General features: G+C 41.1%; 1 protein-coding gene across 3 annotated transcripts in view; it reads left to right on the forward strand.

Annotated features, from left to right (window-relative positions):
* LOXL2 (lysyl oxidase like 2) overlaps positions 1-26,023 on the forward strand; it is a 74,440-nt gene extending 48,417 nt beyond the window's left edge. For all 3 annotated transcript variants that reach the window (XM_007426009.4, XM_088151887.1, XM_088151888.1), the window contains 9 exons: positions 1,406-1,589; positions 5,246-5,397; positions 8,026-8,193; positions 14,664-14,826; positions 16,736-16,979; positions 20,657-20,772; positions 21,615-21,751; positions 23,272-23,383; positions 24,526-26,023. In XM_007426009.4, coding sequence (XP_007426071.1) covers positions 1,406-1,589; positions 5,246-5,397; positions 8,026-8,193; positions 14,664-14,826; positions 16,736-16,979; positions 20,657-20,772; positions 21,615-21,751; positions 23,272-23,383; positions 24,526-24,593 — 1,344 coding nt within the window. In that variant the 3' untranslated portion in view covers positions 24,594-26,023. The remainder of the gene's footprint in view (positions 1-1,405; positions 1,590-5,245; positions 5,398-8,025; positions 8,194-14,663; positions 14,827-16,735; positions 16,980-20,656; positions 20,773-21,614; positions 21,752-23,271; positions 23,384-24,525) is intronic.
* The last annotated feature ends 1,272 nt before the right edge of the window (positions 26,024-27,295 follow it).

The raw sequence follows: 27,295 nt of genomic DNA on the forward strand, positions 1-27,295 counted from the left end.
TTGGACATGGTCCCTTTAATGAGACCCAGTAAAGTGACTTTGTAGAAAGCCATTGTATTAACTGTGTTTAATTAAATTGAATGTTAATTAAATTCACATGAACTTAACTCATATTTTGGAGGTTTGGCCTGGCCTCAGCCACTCTTGGAATGCAGCTTCCTGGCGTAGCTTAGGAAGAATGAGAGAGGCCCTTGGGTCAGAAAAGATGAGCAGCCCAACTTGGGGCTAATACCATTACTCACATGATGCCATGCTGGAATGGAAGATTAATGTTAGTCTACTCACGGAGAGGCCCATCGTTCAGTAGCAAAATTCAGATTTTGCCCCAAGGAGGCCCAGATTCAGCCCCTGGCGATTCCAGCTCACAGGAACAGGAAACATGGTAGACAGTCTTTCTGTCTGGGACCCTGGAGATCTTAATCTTTAGACAGAAAATTAAAATGAACCGATAGTCTCAAACAAAACAGTACCTTATGTTCCAGACTCGACATTTGCAATGTTGAGCTTTTGGAAGGAACCCCTCTGTACAAATGCAGAGGGATAATACTATGAATATGAATAATATAGACTATATTACCATCTACTTTATTACACTGAAATCGATCGGAAATAGTTTGCAAAACAAATTTGCCCCATGCATGCATCTTCTTTACAATTAACTGATCGCTCAACAAACTTTGCCTGTTATGGCGGTACCAAGACAACCTTGGCTGAACTTGTAAAAAACTAAGCAGGTCAGACCTGGCTTGGATGGGAGACCAGTGGGAAATGCCAAGGCTGAAAGCTAGATTAGGAAAGCAGTGGCGATGGAAAAAAAGCAATCTTTTCCATATTGTTGCTTTAAAAAATCCCCTACAAGGCTATGTCTGTGTAATTCCAGGAGTCATGCTCAAAACTAGAGAGTCTTTACAGTGAGAAAGAAAATCTTATATATGAATGATATTATCACTGATGTAGCATCCATTAGATCAGTGTTTCTCAACCTTGGCTGCTTTAAGACGTGTGGACTTCATGGCTGGCTGGGGAATTCTGAGAGTTGAAGTTCACACGTCTTAAAGCTGCCATGGTTGAGAAACACTGCATTAGATCATACCACCGCTGAATAAAATAAGGTAAAAAGTTATTTTTTTGGACTGATATATGTTTGCCTGAGTTTTTTAAATTGCTTCATTACCACAAATACACTCATGGTCAAACAAGGAAAGAAGAGTGTCTTCCCTCCGAAAGAGTTCATTGTTGCAGGACGGCACCTTCTCCCATACGCTTTATTTATTAATGTGCCATCTGTGACTTACGCCGAAAGGGCGTAAGTTTATGGGATTGAGTTGACTTTAAAACAAACGAACAAAAATTGCCTCTGGCAATTACATTCCTAAGTAATAAAGGTTGTCCTGTTCTCTTTTAGCACCTTCTGGTGAGGCTAAAGGGTGGAGCCCAAATTGGAGAAGGTCGCCTTGAAGTGTTGATGAATGGGGAGTGGGGAACCATTTGTGATGACCAGTGGAACCTACAGTCAGCCAACGTGGCCTGCCGAGAATTGGGCTTTGGAACTGCCAAGGAGGCTATTCTGGGTGCAAGACTTGGACAAGGTAAGCATGCTTAAAATTAGGGAGTTAGTAGAAAGAATGAAGGAGCAATGAACATGGAGAGACCAAGAACTGAGCCCGTGCTTTATATGTGGAAAACCCCACAATCTGATCATTAGCATCTTCAAGTTCAGGAAGGGATTATCTGATAGGTAAAACAATCTGTCTAACTCTTGGGAAATCTGCTATTAGGTACAGTGAGAGTCTGACATCATCCAAAGGATATTATGTCACAATATCCTTTGGATGATGTCATAATTTATTTTATTGATTGATTGATTGATTGATTGATTGAATTTTTATGCCACCCGTCTCCCCCAGAGGTGGGAGCTTGATTCCCAGGGACTTTGTGGATACATTTATGCAGTTTTCCTGGTGTAGTATGAAAGTGGTTTGCCATTTTCTTCTTCCAGGCTATCTACAGACCTGAAATTTCCCGACCATCTCCCATTCAAATACTAATTCAGAGCTATTTTTCTAACACTGGCTGACCAAACATTCACCAACAGGGACCCTATCAGAATGTGCAGTATTTTGCACACTGCACACTCCTTTAAGGTTCCCTCTAAGATTTAGCGATAATTGAACCTAGATATGAATCTGGATTATGGTACTATTTAAAGGAAGATGTCCCCAAGTAGGTCAGGCTGTTCATCTCTATGACTTCACAATGTGCTTGAGTGTGGTGACCAATGGCTTTAACTCAAGTATGGAAAACTGTGGGTCACATGCAGTCCCCAGTAAGCACGCTGTTGAAAATAGTGGGGAAAATGGCTGGCAGAATACCTTGTCCATCTTTGCTAGATAACAATAAAAATGCACAACCTTTTGAAAGGCTTTACACGACTTTAAAAAACTCAATCTGCCAAGAAACCCTGGTTCCACCTATTACTATCTCAAGACATCATTAGTGATCTTATCAAGCTTTACTTTAACAATTTTGATACAAGCTGTACATTACAACTTATAGGTTCCTTTAAGACAGCAGTGGGCAATCTTTTAATGACCAAAGACTACCCAACATTTGAGAAGAAGGCTACTGTTGCAAAGTAGGTCACATCACACCTGGACAAGGGATGGGTTTGGGAGGCCTTTTTTTAAAGTTCAATCCATCTCCAGTATTTTAGGACTTACTTTGGAGCTTTTATCTGTTTGCCACATTGCAATGGTAGAAAACAGTGTCTTCAAACTTAGAGGCAATTTGAAAGCTATGGAAGGGGGACTTTGGGGCGGGAGCTGCCTGTCTCTCTGGAACCATCTGCTAGGAATGAAAGCATATGACCGTTTCCTCTAATATTAAATTGCAATGTAATTTAAGGCAAAATGTGGCTTATCAAGAGAGGAGGATAATATTCTATTCAATCCAGAAACTGAGATTGGAGTTTCTTAATTCTGGCAAGGGCAGCTTCTAAAAAATGCTTCATAATACAGAAGAGGTAGAGAATCCATGGCCAAGCCAAAAACAACCCCATAAAATCCAAGTAAAAAGTGAACGAACTCCAAAACGGTGTGGCTTGGGGAAGGAAAAGGAAAATAACTTACAAGTATGAGACACACTGCAGCTCTCTGGAATCTTAAAAATGTGAGTTTACCAGCCAAACTGCACACAGAGGGCTCTGAGATATATTTAATTGTGGTTGCAGCTACGGAAGAGCTAACATCACGTGAAAAAAAGTCCCTGCCACGTGATGGGGCTGCAGCAGGCTGCCACATTACACAGCTAGAAACTGGACATTTTGAAAGAGTGCTTCAGATGTGTTGCATTTTCTTTACTGAAAATTGGAGCCTACCAGGAAAAATGACTAGCGTTTCTCTGAAGTATATTAATAAAGCAGAAGGTTCCAGCAAAACATATTAGCATTCTTTTCTGTCTGCTTTAGAAAAAAATATTACTTGAGAAAAATGTTGACCTCAGGTAGTCCCCGGATTAAGAACGCCTGGTTTAAAGATGACCCATAGTTAAGAACAGAGCCTACTGTAGCAAAATTCAAGTTAAATACACAATGGTTCAAGTTCATTATGCAATACTTTATACAGTATCATACAATAATACTGTTCTGGCTTACATACACATTCGACTTAAGGACAGACCTTGGGAACGAACTTGTCGTTAAACTGGGGACTACCTGCATACTCCTTTAAGAGTTGTGCTTGCCCCCCACTTTCTCAGTGTCTAAAAAATCTAGAGAGACACGTCTCTTTTGGTAGTCTTGTAATAGATGATTTTAGGACCTACTGGATTATTAGCTTTTAATCTGCTTTTTTTTTTTTTAGATTCTGTATTTGATTTTTGTTTTGTTTCACTGCCTTGAGTACATGCTGGTATAGAAAAGTGGGGTATAAAAGTTGGACAGCATCTTTTCTCTGTTGACAGCAACACCGTCTATCTGATAGCACCCTAAGACTCCAATTCTATATGTATCGTTTGAACTTCGTGGGAATATTTCATAAACATGCATCATAACAGACTGTAATGGACTTACTAGAGAAAGGGCACAAATATTTGTTTGTGTATTTATTTATGTAATTAGAGTGTGTCTGGCTTCATCCCAACTTTTGGCGGTATTCAGCATGAAACAATTTAAAAGAATATGATACAAAACAATACAAAATCAATGCCTGGAAAACAATACCAGCTCTATTAGACTAACATCCCACCAGAGGTCCATTGTTCATTCTAGCCCAAGACTTGGGAGAAGAGCTAGATTTTAAGAGCTCAGTTGAATGGGGTCAGAGTAGGGGCTGCATGAATCTCTGGAGGGCAATGATTAGATCACAGAGTTCATGCATTACAATAGGGAAGCATAAGCCATTCTACAGGACATAATATTTTTTGTTATTTTGTAATGCCATGACCCCATTTAAGCTTAAAGATTTCTTGTAAATCCTTTTGTAACCCTCCGTTTCCTTGAGAAAGTAAAAATAATTTTAGAAATCTTCAAACAACCCATGTTTATTGGAGATCTTTTGTCTTTCTGTTGTCCTGTGAAAGAATTATTTTTATCCTTATTGAAATGTCAGACCTTTGGGTTGCCAGTGGCAAAAAGGGTCAAAAATGCCAGTTATATATTTTGCCAAGACTCCAGATGAAATTTATGAAATGATGGAGAAATGGAAAATTGGCCTTCGTTCTGTTTCTAACAACTGAAAGAAAAAAAAATTACTGGAAACAATATCTCAAAAGAATAAAAACAAAACCCATTGCAGAAAAGCTTTACTAAAGCCCTGGATATTTTTAACTCAGAAGTCTCCTGGACCTCTATCTGGATTTGGGGGGATCTGGGGAGTTGAGATGTCCAGTCTATGAATTATTACAGATTTTCCAGTGTTATAGAGTTTTCCAGATGCAGTGGTGCTGTTAGAACAGGACTTTGGGGAAAAATAACAGGGTTCTATTGAATGAAATGAAAAGGAGGGAAGCAAACACAACCAGATTGGCTTACCACATGTTAAGGAAATGAAGTCATATGCTTTACCCTCTGAAAGGGGGATCGTAGGATCTGTACATTTCCTAATTGAACAACTATGCAGACGTGTGGAGTTCGACTGCTGTAGTCCCCGAATTGGAGTAGTCTGAAGCAGAACCTATGAAATGCAAACGTTCCTCATCTGACTTATTGTGGAAAAGTGACCTTGTGAGTGTTCTTCTCTTCTTGAAGGCATAGGCCCTATCCATCTCAATGAAGTGGACTGCACAGGGTTTGAAAAGTCTATTACGGACTGTAAATTCAGCAAGGAGATCAGGAGCTGCACCCATGAAGAAGATGCCGGCATAAGATGCAACATTCCAGCCATGGGTTTCCAAAACCAGGTGAGAAGGATTGGCACCTCCTGTAATGGGATAATGCTTTTCTTTTTGTGTAGAATGCACTAAGCAGTTCATCTTAAATGCTGGAACACTGAAAGAAAAACATTCTTTCTCACCCTTTTTCCTGAACCTCCAGATAAGAGACCAACAAAGATACAACCTGTTCTACTTTGGAGATTATTGGGTGAATCTGGGCCAGCCGCTGTCTCTAAGACCAAGCTACCTCACATTGTTGTTAGTGCAGGGACATAATGATGAGAGACCCACAGAGAAAAGTTAAATGCTATAGTAGTAGTGGTAGTAGAAGTAGTAATATCACCTCTTCCTCTTACCAGTCTTACTATGAGCAAAGGGGCTGTCTCAGGTGTTTTGATGTAACCTGTTTTTATATCTTAGTAGCATGGTCACCGCTTGTGAAAAACTAGTAATGCCAGCTACCAACCTATGGTATAAAATTCAACTTCCAGCACATTGCAATTTTGTTAAGCCCATGTGCAAATGGAGCTAAAACTGTATGAAGTGCAGCACACGCAAACCAGATGTTAGAAGACCAGAAACACAAGCAGGCTCCTCAAATAGCTGCTGTGACCTGGAAAGGGTCATGTGAATCAGACTTTTGGTTGCTTCTTAAAATGTTTACTGAATTTGGGTTTTGAACAGGAGGAGCTTTTCCTCAACCCTCCAAATTGAGGTCATCTTCAGACTGCTGGCTCAGGGTCCATATTGGCAGGCAGTTCAGTGCATTTGTAAGATTTACATCCCAGGATTTGGCCAAACTCCACATGTTCCATTCACTTTAACATCTGTGTTCTTTTAAAATCAATGAGCGCTCTATAATTTGAGAAACATCCTAGCCTTTCTCCAAATGATTTGCTTCTTAATTTCTACTCAGCCTCTTCCTAATGGTTGCATTAAAACAAGGACTCCATCTTAAATATCAGTTTGAATGTATGCTCATGTGTTACTTAATGTGGGGATTAGCATTAGAAAGAGACCATGCAACCTCTGTTTTGAGACCCTTGACCCCAAGAGATTCTTTTGCCAACCTGATGCCTTTCTGATGGTTTGGACTATGGCTCACATCATGACTTGGAGATGACGTGAGTTATAATTCAATACATCAGAAGAGTATCAGGTTAGAGAAAGCTCTTCTAGACTGAATTCATTTTGTGTTCTTTTCTTTCCAATCCATGACCACATGAAGATTATACTACTCACTATTTACTGAAGTTGCTTCTACCTTACTTTGCCTCTGTTCCCCCAGTGGACCATCTTCTACCCTGTTCTCCTTTATTAAATGTTCCATTGGGGAAAGCTGTTTTAATTCTGCTGCCTGTTTTCATGTAGGCATCAGGCTGTTCTTTTAGACAGTTTTGAATATTATTATTCAATATATTATTCAATATTATTAATATTTAGCAAAAATGTGTTCAGGGAAAATAACCCCTCCCTTCTTTTCTCAATTCGCAGAGCATTGCCACCTGAAGAGTTTTAAACCTTCTGGGCAAAATACAACATGTTCAAATCAACACAGAAATAGAATTACAAAGATGTATTTTCCCTTTTCTTTTCCATATAAAAATTGTCAGAGAATTACATTTTTAAAAACTTACATACTCCAGGTCTCTGAATGGTTTAAATTAGCAGAAGAGCAGCTTTTGTATATAAACATAGTGCACTGTTGTCAAGAACTGGCAGAAAGCAAAGATGTGAGTGTAAATCTTGCTTTAAAATAATGAGCTCCCATTCCCCCAGATAAATATAGCTGGTGTCTCAATATTATGTTTCACCCTTCATTAGTATGATCTTCAGAGGTTCCTGGCAAAACGGGTGAACAATCAAGTCAAGCATAGCCCATTGTACCCCACATAAAGTTGGATAGCCAATATATAAAAATTATTTTGGAGTTCTGAATTTCCAAGAATTAGAGGAGATATGCTAACGTTGTGGTGGGTTGCCATGCCTCATTGATTATTTAAGATCATCTTGATGGACATAGGAGTAGAAGGTTAGAGTAGTGTGACTTTTTCTATTAGGAATTATGGGGATTGATTTATAAGGAATTATTCTAGCCAAGATCTTGCTGGGAATTGTGGGAATAATAGTCTGAAAATATCTGATGAGTGCCAAGTTGGGGAAGGCTACGATATAAATTGAACATCAGATATTACACTGGGGTGCCAGTGTGTAAAGTACCAGGGACTACATTCATTATTATTTAGGGACCTGTGGCTCCTTCTCTTCTTTTATATGAATATTTTTTTGTCCTGGACATGACATATGGCTTACAATATCATCTTGATCATACTGATGGGAGATGTTGTTGGGCAGCAATTCAAAACTTTGGGGTAGAGTGAGCTATGTCAATATGATTCCTTTTTCTGCAATTCAGTTTTTTAAAACAACCAAAGTCATTTCCAAGTCAACTGGAGCCAATCACTTTCAAAAACCAGCCAAATAATTTTGATAAATTGACTTGCCAAACACTGTCCTTGTTACATGCCTTATTTCCCCAGCCTAGTTCTCTATGTCCTCTATGAGCAGAAAATGCAACTTTCCTTCTCCTTTGTGGAATGAAATTGGAGTGTGAGGATGACCATAACTTTCACAGCTGTCAATTATCCTCCACAGATACGCCTGAGTGGTGGCCGCACACCCTACGAAGGCCGTGTGGAAGTTCTCAAGGAGCACCAGGGCACGCTCAAATGGGGGACAGTCTGCGGTGACGGGTGGAATATAATGGCAGCCATGGTTGTTTGTCGCCAGCTGGACCTTGGCTATGCTGACCATGCTTTCCAGGTATAGAATCTTCTTAATTCCATGGGGTGCAAACAAATGCTCAGAGGTATTCATTGCAGACTTCAGAAGATCTTATCTAAAAAGACTTTCTTTGAGCTTTTCGGGCCAGGAGTTACTGAATCCCAACTTAATTTCCTTGTTTACTTTTCATCATATAGCACTTTCTTCTGCATCTGTCTTTCTGCTTCCCTCTGCTTTAGCCTTCCTTTTCCATATCCCTATATTTCTGGGTTATCTACTTCCTTTCCTCCCTTCCTGTCTCCTTAAAAAAAAATATGAAGGAAAGATAAAATAGTTATATGTGGCCCTATTTTGAGCCACATTAAATTGGTCTATAGCTTGGGGCTGTCAGATCATGACAGCAAAGAAAGATCTTTTTACAGCTCAGAACAACCAGAAGCTGCCCTTACCAGTCAAAGATCAGTAATATGAAGAAGATGAATAATGATATAATTATGATGAATGAGATAATAGATAACACTGTTTCTTTTGTAGAAGCTGCATATAATCTTAAGCTCCACTTATGCTCTACGGAGCATCCATACTTATTTTAGGAGCACCATAGAACGTACACCCAAGAATTGCCTTGGGAGACCAGATTAAAGTCCCATCAGGTCCCATGTTTTTATTAGTGGACACTGAGATGCTTCAAACAAAGAATGATGGTGATAGCCTACTTTGATCGTTGGTCCCCATCACCTGGTATTTGAAGGTTCCATTTCATCGTGAAATTGTATAGATACACTAGGCAATCCATGACCTATTGGGCCACAATTTCAGAGCTATTTACTTACCTAAACAGATCAACAAAATGATCACAGGTGGGCAAAAAAACAGTGGGAGTGGGAGCAATTTCTGACTTTGTGCCAGCTTCTCCATTGACTTCACTTGTGGGAAGCTGGCAAGGAGCATTGGAAATCACAGTTGCGTGACCGGGGCTGGGTGTGGCAGCACAGCAGTGGCCACAACTTTGCCAATACAACTGGTGTGAAGATCCTTGAAATTTCAATTACATGGGAGTAATGGTCCTAGATTTTGTACCCATTCTTTAAGTGAGCCAATTTAAGGTACCTTCATTCAAAACCTGTTGCGCTGTTTTGGCTAAATGAAGGTTACAGACAGACAGACAGGCAAGTTTTAGTAGCATATACAGTACATTTTTTAAAAATCATACTGTGTTGGACCAAAGGGTTCCTTCCTGACAATTTTGAATTCCTGGACCACACATAATTTTGGCTTTAGAACCCCTCCTTCCAGCTATAGAAACTCCTTGGGTGAAGTGAATACCCATGTAACCTACACTGAGTTCCTAAAGAAAAGTGGGATATAAATCTAATAAATAAATGGCACATTTATGTCTTGCCTTTTCTCTGGAATGCTCAAGCTATGCACGAGCATTTCCCTTAATTTTAAGTTAGCACTGAATTGTAACTTTTAATGTGGCAGAAAGGAGAAATATTAAAGACATGTGAAAACATTAAACTACACTATTTAATTCCATTTGATTTGAATTACTTTTCAATTCAATTAATTTAGTCTTAGTTCTGGACCAACCACTTTGGGAACCCATTTTAAGCCAGATGTCATCTTGACCTAAAAAAATCCATCTCTCTGTTAAGCCAAGCAGCTGTGACTATATAGCACAATAGCTTTGCAGCAAGAAGGAAAGTGAACTTACAAATCAAAGGCCCCAGAAGGATATTTAAGATGACACTGTTTTCAACCATTGAGAAAAGGACCACCCATATTTCAGACGGTGTAGTTAGAGAGAAGATAGTTACCAAGCCATAGGCAAGCCATACAGAACTTGCCATGAATTTATTAAGAGACGATAGCCTTGCTGAAATAATAATTTTACTAGGCGTCCCATCCCTGCTGAGTTTACTGTGATCAGTTTTGGTGCATTGTATGGCTCTTCACTAATATACCACAGTTACAGTCCCATCTTTTTCCTAAGCTAATTCTCTGTAGAAGTTAAAGATCCAAGAAAAAAAGAAGATGGCATTGCTGCCTGGTAAAGTCTGAAGAGGACAAGCAATGTGAGAGAGGGCTAAAGGGGGAGAAGTAGAAAAGGAAAGTGATGGGAGGTGATTGCACAGAAAGACATGGGGCCCCAAAGCCTTTTACCCAGGGCCTCTCAACCTTGGAAGAGTGAGTTTCTGTGTCTGTATGAAACAACCACTTTGAGAATCACATCCACAAAGGTAAACACCAAGCCAGTTTATTTAGTAGTGAGTAGATCTCACTATTAAGAGGGCTCCATTTCAAGGGAAAATTTAGAGCCCTCTTCATCTATTTATCTCCTCACATGTAAGTTCCCCATCCTGTCACTTCATTCATAGGTAGGTAGGTAGAATGAGTGAGTGGATGATGAATAAATTTGTGGCAGGAAAGAGAGAGTGCATCAGTTTCATAGGGAATAGTATCTCTGCAGAGAGTGGTTGGGAAATGTGTTTTTTGATGAGGACCTCAATGCTCCACAAGCTTCATCTCCTCTTTCAGCCTTTCCCCAGGAAATAGTTTGGGCCAAACACACAAGCCAGAAGGGAAGGGCAGTGAAGGAAACTCATGCTATTGCCAATTCCAAGTTCATCTCAGCTGAAAACTGCCACCCCAGAGATCTGTTTTATTTTCTTGTACAGCAGCCAATTTTTGGTTCAGGAGGTGAGGACTACTATGTCTGCCGAATTTTCCCCTTTCTGATCTCTCTGCGGTGTTGACATGAGCAGCCCTTATGCTATTTGATAGAAGGCATTTCCCTGTGCTGGGTCTGCTCAAGCTGGGAACAGAAGCCCTTGTGTTTGCTCCAGGCTGCACCCTTGATGGAGCATACAGCCCCTCTGTATATGTGGAACAAGCTTAACCTGTGAATGTTTGCATGCAGAGAAGCCATTGTTAATGAGTTTATGCCAGTGTGTTGTGACTGACACAGGGTACGTCCTCTTTGCTCCCCCCTTAGCAGCATTTTCTTGAGATGGAATATGAAGAAGACATTCCAAACACTGGACAGTCATTGCTAATCTGCTGTTTTTCTTGCATGATTCTCATATAGCATCTGATTATAGTGAAGTATTAACATATTTAGGATCCCACCGCCACCACTGAACTGTTTCCAAGAAGACCTGTTTTACTAGATTCTTTATCTTTACAACTTCTTCCAAACCAGGCATCTTCATTCTCCATTCGGTTTCCATGATGAAAGCTTATAACCATGGTGTTAAAAGTGCAATGTGGTTATGGAGCTAGTGTTCAATCATACTTCCAGATGCGTAAATCTAGCAAGAGATTATTGAATGGGCAACAACACTATTGTGGCAGTAATTCTGTCTCAAAACAGATTAAGCAGATAAATTCATCATTGAGCTGGGTTGCACTGAGAACTGGAGCTTGGACATAAACATGCTTCAGCCAATCTCAGATCAATGCACTTTGCAATAAATTAATTTGTCAAGAACTGGATAGAGAAATGAAGAAGTTAAGCTGGCTGCACTGATTCTCAAGAATCACCTGTATGACTTCCCAATTTCCAGAGTATTTGATGGAGCCAGTCCAGTCCCCCATAGGTCCTTCTCCCACAGCTAGTCCAGAGCAATGTTACTTCTCCAAATTTGAGGTGACCATTTTATTGATGCTGGAATAAGTCTCTAGCATTAAAGATCTGTCAGGTAGATGCCTAGGCTGGTCATTCAGTGGAAAATGCAGTTGTGGTCAGTCCTGTGCTCAAGGCATGGCAGCTGTTGATAGAAAAGACATTCATTCACAGTAGACAGGTTCCTTGGCCCCTGCATGACTCCGGGGAGAACTGTCAAGCCGTTTGATTTGCTGATTTATTGAGCAGTTATGTATTTTCCAGGAAAGGTGTCAGGCCTCAACTGCTCTGTGAGCTCATAAAGAATGGCATTCTAAATAGCTCATAATTCAGTTAATTCCTTCTCATTAAAGGTCAGCATAGATGGGGGGGGGTGCAGAAAAACAGGTGATCCATGTGTTAAAGAGATGCTTCCCACGAGAATAGAAGTATGAGACCCAAAGGATTGTGTGTGGTGCTTGAAGTTTCCTCCAAAACTGCCCTTGAATTTTGACCAAAATGGTTGGTGGGCCACCAAACTCAGCAGCAAGCAAGAAGCAAAGGAGGACTGGATCCATTTTGTATCCCTCCAGATGCAAACCCAGGACCATGTAGAAGCAGGAAAAGGACTGCAGTGCATCCCACCTCACTTTCCTGTGTACCACCACCTGGACCCCCATACTGCCTGACCTTAATCATTCCTGCTAGCAAAGCTGGTTTGGAATGGGCAGTCACCTTTCACTCCCAGTCATTGATTGCTCTGTTGATTAGATCTAGAGGCCAGGAGCTTAGGCTGTGATGGAATGGAATTATGAAGGCCAGGCTCAGGGAGATAAGTGTTTTCTTAGTTCACCGCAGGAGTGTGGGAACTTCAAGAGGATGAGGCTGGCACCTCCCTGAGGAATTCACAGTGTTGTGGCTGGCTGGCTTAGGAGCTGGGGTTCAGTCTGGGGAGATTTTTCCTAGAGGTTGTAGCTAATAAACACAGCTGAACTGATTCTGCATTGCCTCTTGGAGTTCTTTGGGCTAAACCTGACATCAATCTCCCCAGACTGAACCCCAGCTCCCAAGCCAGCCAGCCACAATACCATGAATTCCTGAGGGAGGTGCCAGCCTCATCCTCTTGAAGTTCCCACGCTCCTGCGGTGGACTAAGAAAACGCTTATCTCCCTGAGTCTGGCCTTCATAATTCCATTCCATCACATAGGCAGAGGTTAGAAGATCTGTTGGACTGGCAGCAGGTTATCCCTTTTTCTTGCCCATGTGAAGTCTAACACGTGTGTTACATGGCCCATCCTTATGCTGGGTTCCCACTTCAGCGAATGAAGTGAGGGAAGAGCAGAATGTAACAGTATCTGCCATTGCCCTGCATTTAAGTGAGATAGGGAGAGTTATGTTTGTGTCTTTTTGACTGATTGATCAATTTATTTCATTTAATACTGCCAAAATAAAACAATTCATGGCAGCTTCGCCTTCTGGAAAAATGGACTTATACTTCTTATGTCCTGGATTTCTTTTAGATTGGGTTGAATCTTGCATAAAGTGTGTGTTGTAAATGCATTAGCAAGATATGGAAAGAATTTACAGGCTATATTATTGAACAACTTTCCGTATGATTAAATTGAAAACTCTTTGTATCCCTGATCCAAATATTGGACTATTTCAGCTGGAATCTTGGGGAACATATTACAACTTTCTAGATCAAGTAAACTGTGGTTTGGATTCTGAACATCACCTGTCCCCTAAATTACACACAAAGAAGCAGAGGTCTGTATCCTGGTCAAAAGACCTTCTGCTTTGCTTCTACATTGTTGTTAGGCTCTTGGCTGCTGACTCAGTCAACAGGAATTCTTCTAGGCAAGATTCTCACCAAGACTTCTTTCACAAGATTTAATGAGATAAAAGGGATAAGGTTGCAAGAATTTCAGCAACTGAACTATTCCCAGTTTAGAACCAATTTATTCCCCAATGCATTAGGGCAGGGATGTTCTGTGTTTCTATCTAACAGGTTTCTTTCCAACTGACAAGGATCAGTTCTTTTCTCTGATAATGGAGGAGCTTGCAGGTGGCTGTTCATAAAACCATCTCCTGAACCTTTGTCAGTTTGTCAATTGGCCATTACAAGTGCTGGGTTAGTTTACTGATGAAAAACAATTGCCAGTTGGAGGGAAAGTTTTGACAATATTCCATATTGTGAGTGCTTTTGTATTTGCCCAGAATATGCTACTGAGTCAGTTGGTCACATTTTTCTCCACTGCCCTCTTTACGGTGATTGGCAGGCTGCCTTTATATGTCCACTTCTTACTGGCTGCGCTGTTTGGCCAGAACTTGGAAATTGTTCACTTTCTACTTTCAGAACTTTCATTGAAGATTTCCAGGAACGTTGCCAAGTTCTCTTCAATCATTATTGCCATTGGAAGCTTTGAGGCTTAGCTTTGACTTTAGAGGTTGTATGGATAATCTCAACTGTATTAGAACATTTTGTTCAATTTCCTTTGTTTTACTACTTCTTGTATTGCACTTTATCTTGCTTGCATTTGTTTTATTTATGACTACTATTACTGTTCATGTTTTTGCTCTTTGACTATACATCAATAAAGGAAGGAAGGAATTGCCTGCTCCAAATATCCAGGGAGCCTGAATTTGAATTAAATTTGAAATGGAGTTTGAACACTGGCCTTCAAATCAGGAATTCTCTTAAGCTACCTGACATGCATACTAAAAAAAATAGTGGGACTGTTAGGCAATGAGTTGGTCATTAGGCCTCCAGGCTGGAAGCCACAGAACTAAAATTCAGCAATACTGGAGATGACTAAAGTGGGAAAGGTGGTTTAAAACATATACTGCATTACAAAGCTCTATACTCAATCACCTTCTCTCTTTTTCTGGTATTTCTTATTAGGAGACCTGGTACTGGTTTGGAGACACTGTTGCAGACGACGTGGTCATGAGTGGGGTGAAATGCTCTGGGACAGAGATGGCTTTGTTCCACTGCAGTCATGATGTCAAGGTCTCTTGTCCCAAAGGAGGTGGACGCCACGCAGCTGGTGTTTCCTGTACACAAAGTAAGCTATTGAGCATGCTCAAAAGCTAGACCACTTTGGCCGCCCAGGTTCACTAGGCAAGCGCTCTTCCATGAAGACACCACTCTTGGAATCTATTCTCATTCTGATTGGAACCTAGAGCAACATTTTTCTCTCCCCACAACTTGTTTCAACTTTCATAGGGTCCAGGTAAAATACGTAGGAGACAGATCCCAGCAATACTCATCTCGGCACCCCTCTCTGAAAGTCTCTTCTATGCTTCCCCATCTCTGAGTGATTTCCTGTGGTTGCAGCCATTCTGGTTTCTACTGTGCAGATGCAACAGAAGCTTGCAACGTCAGAGAAGTAAACAGTGAAGGAACGTAGGAACAATTTAACACTTTTTTTGAGCAGGAGGAGAGAAAATAATTAAAACTAGTATATAGGTGTGCTTGGATTGGATGGGAAGCTAGCAGCAAAGCCCGGGGCCATAGACTAAATTGGAAAGTTGAAAAACTTTATCAGAAAAAGACACTGGCAAAGTATTGTCTTCTATTGCCAAGAAAACTACCTAGAATGTCACCTTGTGTCACATTCAGATGGAGATACAACACGTTTGCCTGAGCAAATAGCAGCACCTAGCTCATTTTGGCTGATCTCAGAAAGTTTGGTAGGGTTGGATCTTGCTGGAACGTGAATGGGAGGTCCCAGGAACCTCCAAAGGTATGATCTAACCTGGGAAATTGAAGCCCCAAAGAAGGCAATTGTAAATTATTTCCATTCAGTAAACCACGTGGGCATGTGACAGCCAGTGACTAGCAACACGAAGCAGTCTTGACCTTAGAATTAGATTTCTCCCTGAAACACTTTGCGTGGTTTCAGAAGAGATTGGTTTTGCTCACTAGCTCACAATAACTGAGGACAAGGGGAAGGAAGTTATGTTAGCCTTCACCCTGGTTAAAGCCCGATAAAATAATCGAAACATAGATGTGCTTGAGCGTTATTTAGATAAATTGTTTTTTCTGACAGCTGAATTCTGGGCTTCATTCTATTTTGGCCAATGGTGCCTTTGAATTTTAAATTCTACAAAGTATATGGACAAAAAACCCCAACTCTTTGAACTGAACTAAACTGGTCTTTAGTTCAAGCTGTCTTCTCTCTTCTCCAAACTCACATTGGTGGTTCCCCTCTGTTCCATTTTAATGAATCCAGAATGTGGATCAGATGTGTGGAAAGCACCACTTTTTATTTTCTCAGACAGAATGCAAATTAAGAACTAAGAATACTTCTCCTTTCTATCACATTAAACATGACAATTCAGTGCTAACTTAACTTGGTCTAGGTTATTCTTTAGCACATCTTCCAAATACAACTAAGCTGTGATGATGTTCAAAATATATGTCTCTGCCATGACACTAAGCATTGACTTCAATAAATGGAAGCAACTCTGTGACAGCCTTCCATTGGGCATGCTGGCTGGGGATTCTGGGAGCTGTAGTCCAGATAGATCTGGAGATTGCTAGGTTAAGGAAATCGGTGCTTGTAGCATTTCTCAGAATGGAGGGAGGCTGTTAATGGATTTGTTCTGAAGAGCTGGGCTTTGAAATTAAGGATGCCTTTTAATTTTAAATGATTCAGCATTTGGTGCTGCCCTGTGATTTTGTCTTTATCTCCTTTTATTCCTATTTGTTTGGCTCCTGCTGTATGATGTCCATTTTAATTACTTGCATTTGGCAGTTTTGTTATTCTCGCTTTTTTTCCTTGCTTTTATTTCTCCATATGAACATTGGCTTGATGCGTTTGCTTTAAATATAATTTAGGATGCACACCGGTCTTGAAAAGTGTCTTGGGAAACCTTCCATTTTTCAAGGTGGCCTACAAACCCTTCAACGGAAATAATCAGAGGATAAAAGCAAAGCTCATACTCTCCATTGATGTGTCTTGTCTGCAGCCGCAGCTGATCTTGTTCTCAACGCCAAGGAAGTAGAGTACACATCCTACCTGGAGGATCGCCCGATGCGTGCGCTCCAATGCGCCATGGAGGAGAATTGCCTGGCCTCCTCAGCAGTCAATACCTCGGTGTCCTCTGGTTACAGGAGACTCTTCCGTTTCTCCTCCCAGATCCATAATAATGGACAGGCTGACTTCCGCCCCAAAACTGGCCGCCATGCTTGGATCTGGCATGAATGCCACAGGCAAGTCTTGCTTTACACCTCCACCTTTGCAGATTACCCCAAAGGAGGAAAACAGAGAAAAACACTGAGGGCTGACACAACTCATGTAGGGGCACTGCATGACCTGCAGGAAAGGTTTCTTAGCCTGGGTAAAATGCTGGTGGCTCTTGGCTGTTGGTTCCAAGTCAAACTCCACAAGCCCATGAGCACATCCCTAGCCTGTTCACATCTCACACAAAGCCATAATTTAATCAACTGTGATTTATCAAATAAACCACAGCTGGGTTTGCCCTGCTCCCTAAGCAAATTGTGTTATGCCTGAGCACAGGGGGGAATCCGTTGTTTTGTTCTGTACGAATCTATGCAGATGTTTTCAATGAAGCCAGATTTGGGTCCATCTCACTCTGTTGACTCTGAACTGGCAGATCCTTTCCAAAACCACCAAACTCCTTTAGAGCTTTGCCATGCAAGACACATCAAAGAGGAGACAGGAGTGGCTGAATCTGAGATGTACCGTCTGGGAAGCGCTCATGGAATGATAGTCTCAGAATCTCTTCCATGCCTACGACCATCTCAGGTAGGCTGGTACCACCAGTTTATCAAGCCCTCCAGGACCAGCAGACATGGCTGGTCGCCCTCTTGGTGTGGCCTCTTTCTACTTAACCTCACAATGTCGCTTCCTATCACGGCCAGTTTCCTTTCTGGCATTTCCGAAAAGTTCAAATTAAGTGAGGCGGCTACAACCATCAGTCGGCTGAAACCAGTTTGTTTATAGAGAGGAATACATGCTCAATTGCTCTACAGTATTTCTGGTTTATAAACGGTATAAGATAAACACCTTTCTGAGCCGGCAGACATATTTTAGGAACACAGTCAGTCCTACAGTTTGCATTTATGTTTTACTTTTTCACGTTGGAAAGGGCTCAAGCATCCGACTTCAAAGTAAATAGTTGGGATGTCTTAACAGCCCTCCATATTTTCCAACCCCAGACTGTGGAATTCTGTTCATGATATGAATGGGGTGGATAGCAGGGTACCACTTAAAGGCAGGTTAAGAAGAATCAGAGAACGTGTGGCAAAAGAAAATTATTAGAGCAACTCTGGATCAGGTTTTTTTTTTTAAGTTTCCTTCCGAAAAATGATTTCCCCACATGCAAGTAGAATAAATAGACAGATGTACAGTATTAGGAATCTCTACCTGATACCAAATCCCAGCTGTTTAAAGTTTCTCTGTGGTTTATTTTCTCAGGTGCAAAGGAGCTAACTCTACTTTGCAGTCCCTTAGTTTCCCATCGCTTAAACCAGGATATGCCTGTTTTCTGGATCTGATTCTAAACTGAGCAACTCTGCCACTCATAGTCCGTGGGCACTGATGTGCTGCACAAATTAAAAACTAAAAACCCTTGCAAGATGCAAGAATGCCTTTCAACGTCTTGACAGAAAAGCTTATTACAGTTTCCCTGATGCTTATAATTCACCCTTGTGGGCATGATTCCATGCTCACCAGAAAAGGTTGAAGGTTTATACTGTACTTCTGTTTTGGGAGAAGAACCATAGCTCAGTGGTCAAGTCCCACATTCAGCTGATGTTCTCTCTATTTAGAAGATTCAGGTATCAAGTGAGGGGAAAAATTCTTTTCTTCCTGGGTCCCTGGAAGGTGGCTACAAGTCAGAGAGGAAGTAGTGTCCTGGACGGACAAATAGGCTATCCGTATGAGAGAACTTTCTATGTCTTAATACATGGAACCATTCAATCTGTGAAACTAATTCAGGTTTGTGCAAGTTGCCAGCAACATAACACTCAGAGATGGGTGCCCGAAGTACCCATCATCCCTCTAGATGCCATCTATAGGCTCTGCCCCCCAATGAAGGACAAACTATTTTGAAAAACAAAAATTAAAAGACTGCCATCTTGCAAGATTGCCAAATCTTGTAAAATGTTGGTATTCTTTCATGATGCCTCAGGAAAGAACACCAAAATCTTGTCAGGTTTTGGCCCAGCATTTCCTGCCAAGTTAGAGCGATTTTTGTGTTTGCTTAGTTGGCTTCCGACCAATTTATTTGAAGAACAGGGTAATCCCAGTCATGCAAAGGAACCCGATTCAGTCTCAGTTATCTTAGCACAAGATCAGTGGACAGTATGAATTTCTTTACTTAAATATTTCTGTGCCATTCCATAATGAAAGTTCTCTGGGGTATACGTTACAGAATTACTTTCTGACCCATAATCATACTATACAATACACATAGCAAGAATATAGCAGAAATATAAATAAAAGAATTTTAATGCTTACCGTAGAGATCATGCAAATCTCAGCGATGCCCTAAAAGCTTTGGAAAACAAAACAAACAACCCAAAGTATTGTCTTCTGCAAAAAGTGTACAAGACAAGTTGTATCAAACATCTCTGGGAAGAGATGCCATCACTTTCTAACCATCTGCCAAATCTCACTTGAGATGGGGGTGCTTTGATGAAAACAAGACCGAGCAAGGATAAATAGGAGCAGATGTCATCTGCCCCCGAGCTATTTAAAGCTTAACTAACACTTTGAATTAGGCCTCCCACAAAGTGAGTAACTATGGCAGGATTATCTCTGAGGTGAGCTCATTGTTTAGTCTGATAAAGGGCATTGTGGGGCACTAAGGCACTGCTGGATTAAGTTGGTTCTCAAATTATGAGTTGAGTCCATTCCTGAGCAGGTCAATTGCGACTTTAGCAGGCACTTTGCTGGTCATTGACCGAATGAGGACATGTTCTGTTCTGTTCTGTTCTGTTCTGTTCTGTTCCTTTAGCAGGCACTAACCTTTGTGGAAGCCAAGAATTGATTTATTGGCTCTTATCAGTGCCATTGCTATAACTAAGCATTAATTCAGAAGAACTATGTCTCCTGGGTTTAATGGGAGAAAGAGGTGTCGCTTCTATATGTTAAGGTTCTTGACCCAGTCTTTATATGATCTGCCCATCAGGCCAAAGACTCAGACTCATTTGCCTGAAATCTTCTAATGCAGCGTTTCTCAACCGTGGCAATTGTAAGATGTGTGGACTTCAACTCCCAGAATTCCCCAGCCAGCATTCTGGGAGTTGAAGCCCACACATCTTAAAGTTGCCACGGTTGAGAAACACTGTTCTAATGTATGATCCTCTTAGTTCTTGATTTAGAAGACACTCAGAGGATGACAGGAATGGATTTGAGACTGACAGCACATGAATTCAATTGTATTATTGTTTGGGACAAAATAATAGGATTTCCCAGAAATGGATTCCATATGTTATTTATTTCCTGCTTCAACTCTAATGTCCCAAAACTGGAATTTGCTTAGTAAATAGTCATATTTGGGAGATATTCTCATCTGAATGAAAAGCACGGATGGTTTTGTAAGTAATAAGTTTTGGATGAGCAATTGGTAGGCCTCCCAGCTAGGTTAATATAGTCCTTTAGGAAAATGGTATTCCCTGTATACATACCTGGTAGGGGAGATACCATAATCATGATAAATTGCCAATCTAGCATATCTAAAACAACCAACAACCAGATATAGTATTGACAAATAAAGGGCTGTGATTATATAAAGATAATGGCTGGATTCACCATCTTTAGCCATGGTTTCCTGACTCAACCAGAAGGGGCTGAGTCCATATAAGGCACCAAATCTTCATTTACAACCTTCAGAAATTTGCTTTCCTTCTGGCTTCCACAGGCATTACCACAGCATGGAAGTGTTTGCACATTACGATCTGCTGGATAGCAACTGGACTCAAGTTGCCGAAGGCCATAAGGCGAGCTTTTGCCTGGAGGACAGCGACTGTATAGATGGTACATGTGGTTCTAATGTAATTACAGTGCATTGATAATATGTCGGTGATTCCTAATACTTTGAACTGGCACTCCTCAATCCCCGGCTGGTGTCCCTCTTAATGCCAGTGTAGAAAATATGTCGAAGGCTGAGTCTCCATGGAGAGATTGTGCCTGTTGTATCAATTAGAATCACATGGAGAACCCCCCTTCCACCATCCATTGGAGGCTTAGAATTCTGGGAATTGTCCAACTTATCCAGAAGTCAGGTTGAAGAATGCCTTGAGGGCTCAGGGCATTCCTTGGAATAAATCTTTGAAGATGGTACTTTTCCCTTCTTGAGAGTACTAGTCCTGGGTGCTCAAGATGCACCGCTCATTCCTGTGGATCTAGGAAACTGCCTCATGTGAAATCAGAACAGTGGCCAGCCTGGCTTAGTATATCTTGATTGAGTTTAGCAACCTCTAAGACTTTGCCCCACAAGCTTCTTCTTTGACTGGAGGTGCTAAGGATTGCACCCAACATCTTCCAAGTCAACTGCTATTGTGTTACCTCTCTCTGGGGATGCATGTGGAATAGAATATTTAATTACATGATTTGCTTCCTCCATCGGAAAAAAAAATCAAAAGGACCTTACAGGCAATTTCCCATAATCTTTAAAAAATGGGGGTCATCAGTCCTTGCACAGAAGTGGGTTTCCAACTGCATAGCCCACACTTCTGTTGGTGGGCTCATCTGGAAGCACATCCATCGCTCATTTCCCTTATTGCTCTTTAGCTACAACACAATCATGCCTTTCAACACTGTAACCAGAGTCTTCTTGTAAAATGTTGATACTACCTTTGTACTGACTTCCTTCTTAGGTGTTCAGAAGCAGTACGAGTGTGCAAATTTTGGGGAGCAAGGGATCACTGTTGGATGCTATGATGTGTATCGGCATGATATTGACTGCCAGTGGATTGATGTTACAGATCTCAAACAAGGAGACTACCTCTTCCGGGTAAGCTGTGATTCCACAAATGAACAATCATCACAGGCCCTGTTGACAGAATGCAAGCAACCCATCATCTTCCTTTGCCAGCCAGTTGACCATCTTAAGATGATGGAAGAATATAATCAGGATAGTGGGGTCTGTTCTGTGCCAATCCCTTTTAGAAACCTCCTAGCCACCACTAAGGAGGCTGAGCTGTAATGTCCCTCCCTACTTTTGGCTTTGCCATTCCCACAGGAGGGGAAAAAGCTTAGGTGACATGTTGTTGTGTTGATGTCGCTTTGAAAAGGCTCAGAAGCTGTTAGCTCTTTGAAGTAGTCCAGACAAGAAGCACAACCATGAATCGTAGCTCTATCTTTATTGTAAGGTTCATGAACAGAATCTTGCAAGACTAAACGTATCTCTCCCCTCCTCTCCTTTTACTCTCCAGAAAACTAGAGAGGGTCCCTTCTGAAACACTTCCCGTGCCCCCTCTCCTTGTGTGGACTGAGGTGTCTTTCACATGTCAGTTTTCTAGTCTGTGCCTCTTCCTCCTATCTCACAAAGTCATTCCCATCACTACAAGAGCCTGTATCCACCCCAATACATTTCTGCTCCACTGGCGCTTAGTCATTACTGCAAAGGGAAAGAAAAATAGGAACAGCAGAAATGACATTCTTACAGAAGCCCCATTTTCCCAGGGCCCCTCTTGAACCTTGCCTCAAACCTAGAACCCTCATCACCTAGTCAGCTGTCCAGGAGGAGTGAATTTAATCAGGCCTATTTGAAGCTAGAAGCAAGTCTCTGAGATAAAAATGACTGCATCAATTAACCCATTTCTCTTGTTTTCATGACACCCTAACCCTATCCCCATTGGGCAAAGAAGCCACGGCCTCCTTAAAATGCAAAAATAAGAGGGAGTTGACATAGCGGTCTGCAACAATCTGTCGTCCTCCAGGCTGTGTAGGCTTGGAGTTCTCAGAGTTGTCTGACATTATCTGGAGAATACCAGGGAAGGGTGGGTGGGACAAAGTTTTTTCTGGATTACCACAATTCAATTGCAAGTTTGGAGAAAAATGCATTTTTAAACATCCTTTCTCATGTAGAAAAAATATACCAAGGATATATTGCTCTTACACTGTCCATCGTTAGGATTTCTTGTAGGAATCTTGCAATGGGATAGGTGACCGGGGGTGGGGAGGAAGACACATAATTTTAATTGCATAAGTAAGCATAATTTGAACAGGTCTGAAATCTATAGCCTTGATCTTACAAAAACACTGCTCCTGAGGAAGACTTCTCAGGCTGTTTTAGCTTCAGTAAATGCAATTGCTGTATCAGTTTGTGCTGAAAGGAAAGCGGTGTCTGTTGGGGAGTCAAGATGGTGGCTGCACAATTGAAGCCTCCCTTTTTGACGTGTAAAAAGAGAAGGGGCTTCAATTACATGATCCCAACTACGCTTTTTTTTCTTTTTTTTACACCCCTCTCCCCAATCAGGATTATATCTTTAATTAGATCACACTGAAATTGCTCTCTCTCTCTTTTCCCAGATCATTGTTAATCCAAACTTTGAAGTTGCAGAATCTGATTATTCCAACAATGTTATGATATGCAAACTCAGATATGGATTACATCGTGTGTGGGTGTACAACTGCCATATAGGTGAGTTTGGCTTCTACTTTTTTTTTTTTTAACAACTACTTGCAGAGATAAGCTTTGTATCAATTAGATAGTTGCCAGCTCTTTCAAGGCAGTCCAGGTCAGGAAACAGATTTCATAAGACTATTGGAACTCTGCTTTACAGTTGCAGGGCATAAGAACAGAATCTTGAAAGCCTGATAAACTTTCTCCCCTCTCTTGTACCAAAGAGAATCATGGCGGAGCAGTCTTAGGTTTCTTTCTCACCCCTACCTCTCTCTCAAGGCTATGCTGGTGTTTATGAAATTGCCCTTGTGTTCCCTCTTCCAGGCTACCTCCATAGTCCTCTATAATAATTGAAAAGTTTGTGTTCAAAACGTGTAAGAAAAAGATTCTCATGTTGTGTGTTTTACTTAAATGTTCCATTCATTGAATTAGAACTGGTTCATCCATTTCTGAAACTCCCATTTAGAAGTTCATCCTGGAATTCTGCTGGTTCCCTTGCACATACTACTGGAATAATTTTCCAGGAACCTCACCATGTCTCTAAGAATCAGGATTCCCAAACGTCAGTCAGGACAAAATTCTCCTGTTCTGAAGGGAAAGTTAAAAATGAACCTTATCTGGAAGTTTCCTATTGCTTTTAACTGGCAACCCAGTTGGTCTTATCCTGTTTTCTACTTGTTTTTTCCATCTAAGTGGCATAAATTTCCAGGGGTAGCACTACCCCCCTTTTTTAAATTTACAGATAAATAGAACTGCCACATTCAATAACACAAAACGTTCAGTTTTACAATCTGTGTGAAAAGGCCAACAGTCACCACCTCTCCTCCCCATCCCTCCAACCTGTACAGGACATTGTTGCAGGACTTCAGCTGAAATCAGTAGGTTTCCCTTTGGAACTCATTCACTGAATTTTCAACTTGGTTTTTATAACGAAAATGCATGGCCATAGGGAGGCCAGAAAGAAACTTTTGTTTTTGTTAAGGGCCACATAATTTTGATTAGGACCATTCAAAATCCTTATAGCAGAAGCAGATTTTGAAATGAAGTTGGCTGAAATGAAGATGGCATCAGTCTTCTTTCAACCACAGATCATACCTTTTGGAAAAGGGTATCAAAGCTGACATAACATTTGATTCTTCTCTTTTTTCCCCTTCTCACAGCCAACTCTTACAATGAACCCGAACAGCAAGAATACTTCAGTGGACTTTTGAACAATCAGGTGTCTTAACTTTAGGCACTCCATTTAAGAAAGGAAAAGCTTTTTCCCGTAATTTCCCTAACCACTGCTCGGAAAAACGGAAGTATCGAGCAACCAACCATGAACTTTCATGTTAGCTCTGTAAGTTATTTTTCAAGGGTATTACTCCAAACCTATTTTGCAACATTTAGCAGAAGAAGACCACAACGACAGACTCAACGTTCACACCGTTCCAACAGAAGGAAGGTTTTGCACTAGCTGTATGACTTTGCTTCCCTCGGTGTACTTTACCAATTGCAAACTCTCGTGCCCCCTTGGCCCACTGCAGTATATGAAGGGGGCCACAGCAGCACCTGTCTGACCACTCAGTAAGGATGCTTGATGCTCAAAGTTACCTTTTTTAGGGAATGTCTTTTTCAGCCTTGGTAGTCTGTCTTGCAGACATTTGAAAATCTGACTCTATGCCACTGATGGGGGTTTCTGCCCTATGCTCATGACACACCAATCACTCCCATTTCCTGGAATGTCCCTTTTCTCCATCTTAGCAAGCTCACATCTCCAAGAGCACTGGTGACATCTGATTTTGAAAAAAAGTGGAACAATCACTGGGGCGGGGGGAATACGTGAATCGTACGTTTCATCTTGTTTCTTAAAACCACTAGACTGTGAATTTTTCAAAACACAGCAAGTTGTTCACCTGCCCTGCCTTATATTCTGATCCATGTCTTTTCCATCCACCCCTCCCCCCCCAGCCATCCACTTCGTCCCTGTTAATATTGCAGATAAGAAGAACATCAAACATATTCAGCTTTCCCACGATAGGCCTCTTCCCCACTCATCACAGCAAACTATTCTATGGTATCTTTTAAGAAAGAAAGAATTTCCTAAGATGCACATTTTACATGGGAGTCCTTGCGGGTTCAAAAAAGTCAAGATGGCAACTCCCAATTGCAGCCATCTTGATTTTTTGATGACGCCCTTGCATTAGTAAATGTATGGTGATGCTAAGCACATTTGCCTCTGTTTGTTTGAGGTCATGCATTGCTGCAGAAAACCATTCCTACTTGAATTTTTTTTAAGGAAAGGCCTTTATCCAATTTGTATACAGTACTTTTGAAGAAACAACCACAAGGTTCCAATTTTCTTTCTTTTGCTATCCTATGCAAAAGAGGGAACTGCAAAATCAAGCTGTATTTGCTGCAGTGGACCAGAGCACCATGTCCAGCATTTCGTTTCCAAAAAATAATCAATGAGATGTTCCTGGAAGCTCAAAAGGGGAACACGAACAGGATGGACTTCATCTATTGTTTCTTTTAAGTGTTGGATAACTAAGGGTAGATTGTCTCCGACTATGGAGGTTACTAGCTATTGCTACATTGAGATTTTAAACCCATCTTATTTTGGGACTGTAAGAGGGAAGGAATTCAATGTATCTAAACTTAAACATAAAATGATTTAAAGCCTCTCCTTGAAAACTCATTCCTTAGCTTAGTATGTATGGGAGGGAAAAAAAATCCGTAACTGGAGGGATAAACCATGTTATCAAAAGTGTCTTATCCACTACTGTAGAGATTTCTGCAAACCGATTTCACACATCTCTTCTTGATCAGGGACACAGTGAACTTTTTATAGCCATCCACTTTCTCTCTCTCTTTCTCTCGCTTGCTGATTCTTGCTTGTCAAATGAGAACTAGACCAAACACATGGGTTGGGAGGATAAGCTAAGAGGATTATAAAATGGTATTTTGCACAGGTAATAGTGTTGTATGAATGAGATCATGCCATTTATAGATTTTTGTAAAAAAAAAATTGCATTAACAAACTTTCAGATCTAATTCTCTACACAATGGATAACTCTACCTCACAATGGGTATGGCAAGGCTTCCTTCCTTTCCTTTCCTTTCCTTTCCTTTCCTTTCCTTTCCTTTCCTTTCCTTTCCTTTCCTTTCCTTTCCTTTCCTTTCCTTTCCTTTCCTTTCCTTTCCTTTCCTTCCTTTCCTCCCTCCCTCCCTCCCTCCCTCCCTCCCTCCCTCCCTTCCTTCCTTCCTTCCTTCCTTCCTTCCTTCCTTCCTTCCTTCCTCCCACAGACGTTATGGGCCATGTTTCTTATTTCCCAGTGCTCACACTCTAACCTGTTATGAATCTGCTATTTATTTATTTATTTATTTAATCAATTTGTATAGCCACCCATCTCAACACGTGACTCTGGGCAGCAAACAGTATCAAGTCAAAATAATTGCCCCATAAATACAAAAATCAAAATGCACAGCAGCTGAGAAAAACACCACAATCAACAATGCCAATATGCTGGAGGATGCAACATCAACAGCTACTGAGACTTGGAAACTAAATCTTGACCTCTCACTGTTGTGGCAGTAATTGGGGGGAAGGGGAGCAGCTCTACTACTTTATTACTAGTAGGAGTGGTACAGAACAGCTATGACAAACCAAATACAAAAACATCCTCACTTAGGATGACAAACCAGGCTGACTAATCTAGAAACTTGGTTTTTACTGTGAATCCAACATTGGTTTATAATAGGCAGCAGATAAGCTGAAGGGGAGAATTATATTGGGGGCCCAGTGAACAGCCTCTTCGCCCTGATAGCTCAGGGGTGGGCAACTTGTGGACTTAAGCCTTCTTAGAGCCTCCTCGGACCAGGACTGCTGAAATTGGAGACAATTTTCCTGCCATTTTTCTTCTGGTGGGAGACGAAAACTGCAATGTTTGT

The sequence above is a fragment of the Python bivittatus genome, unplaced genomic scaffold (genome assembly GCF_059951505.1).
Source record: "Python bivittatus isolate LINGU-HERP-01145 unplaced genomic scaffold, Pbiv_v1 ctg000680_np1212, whole genome shotgun sequence".
NCBI classification, from domain to species: Eukaryota; Metazoa; Chordata; class Lepidosauria; order Squamata; family Pythonidae; genus Python; species Python bivittatus.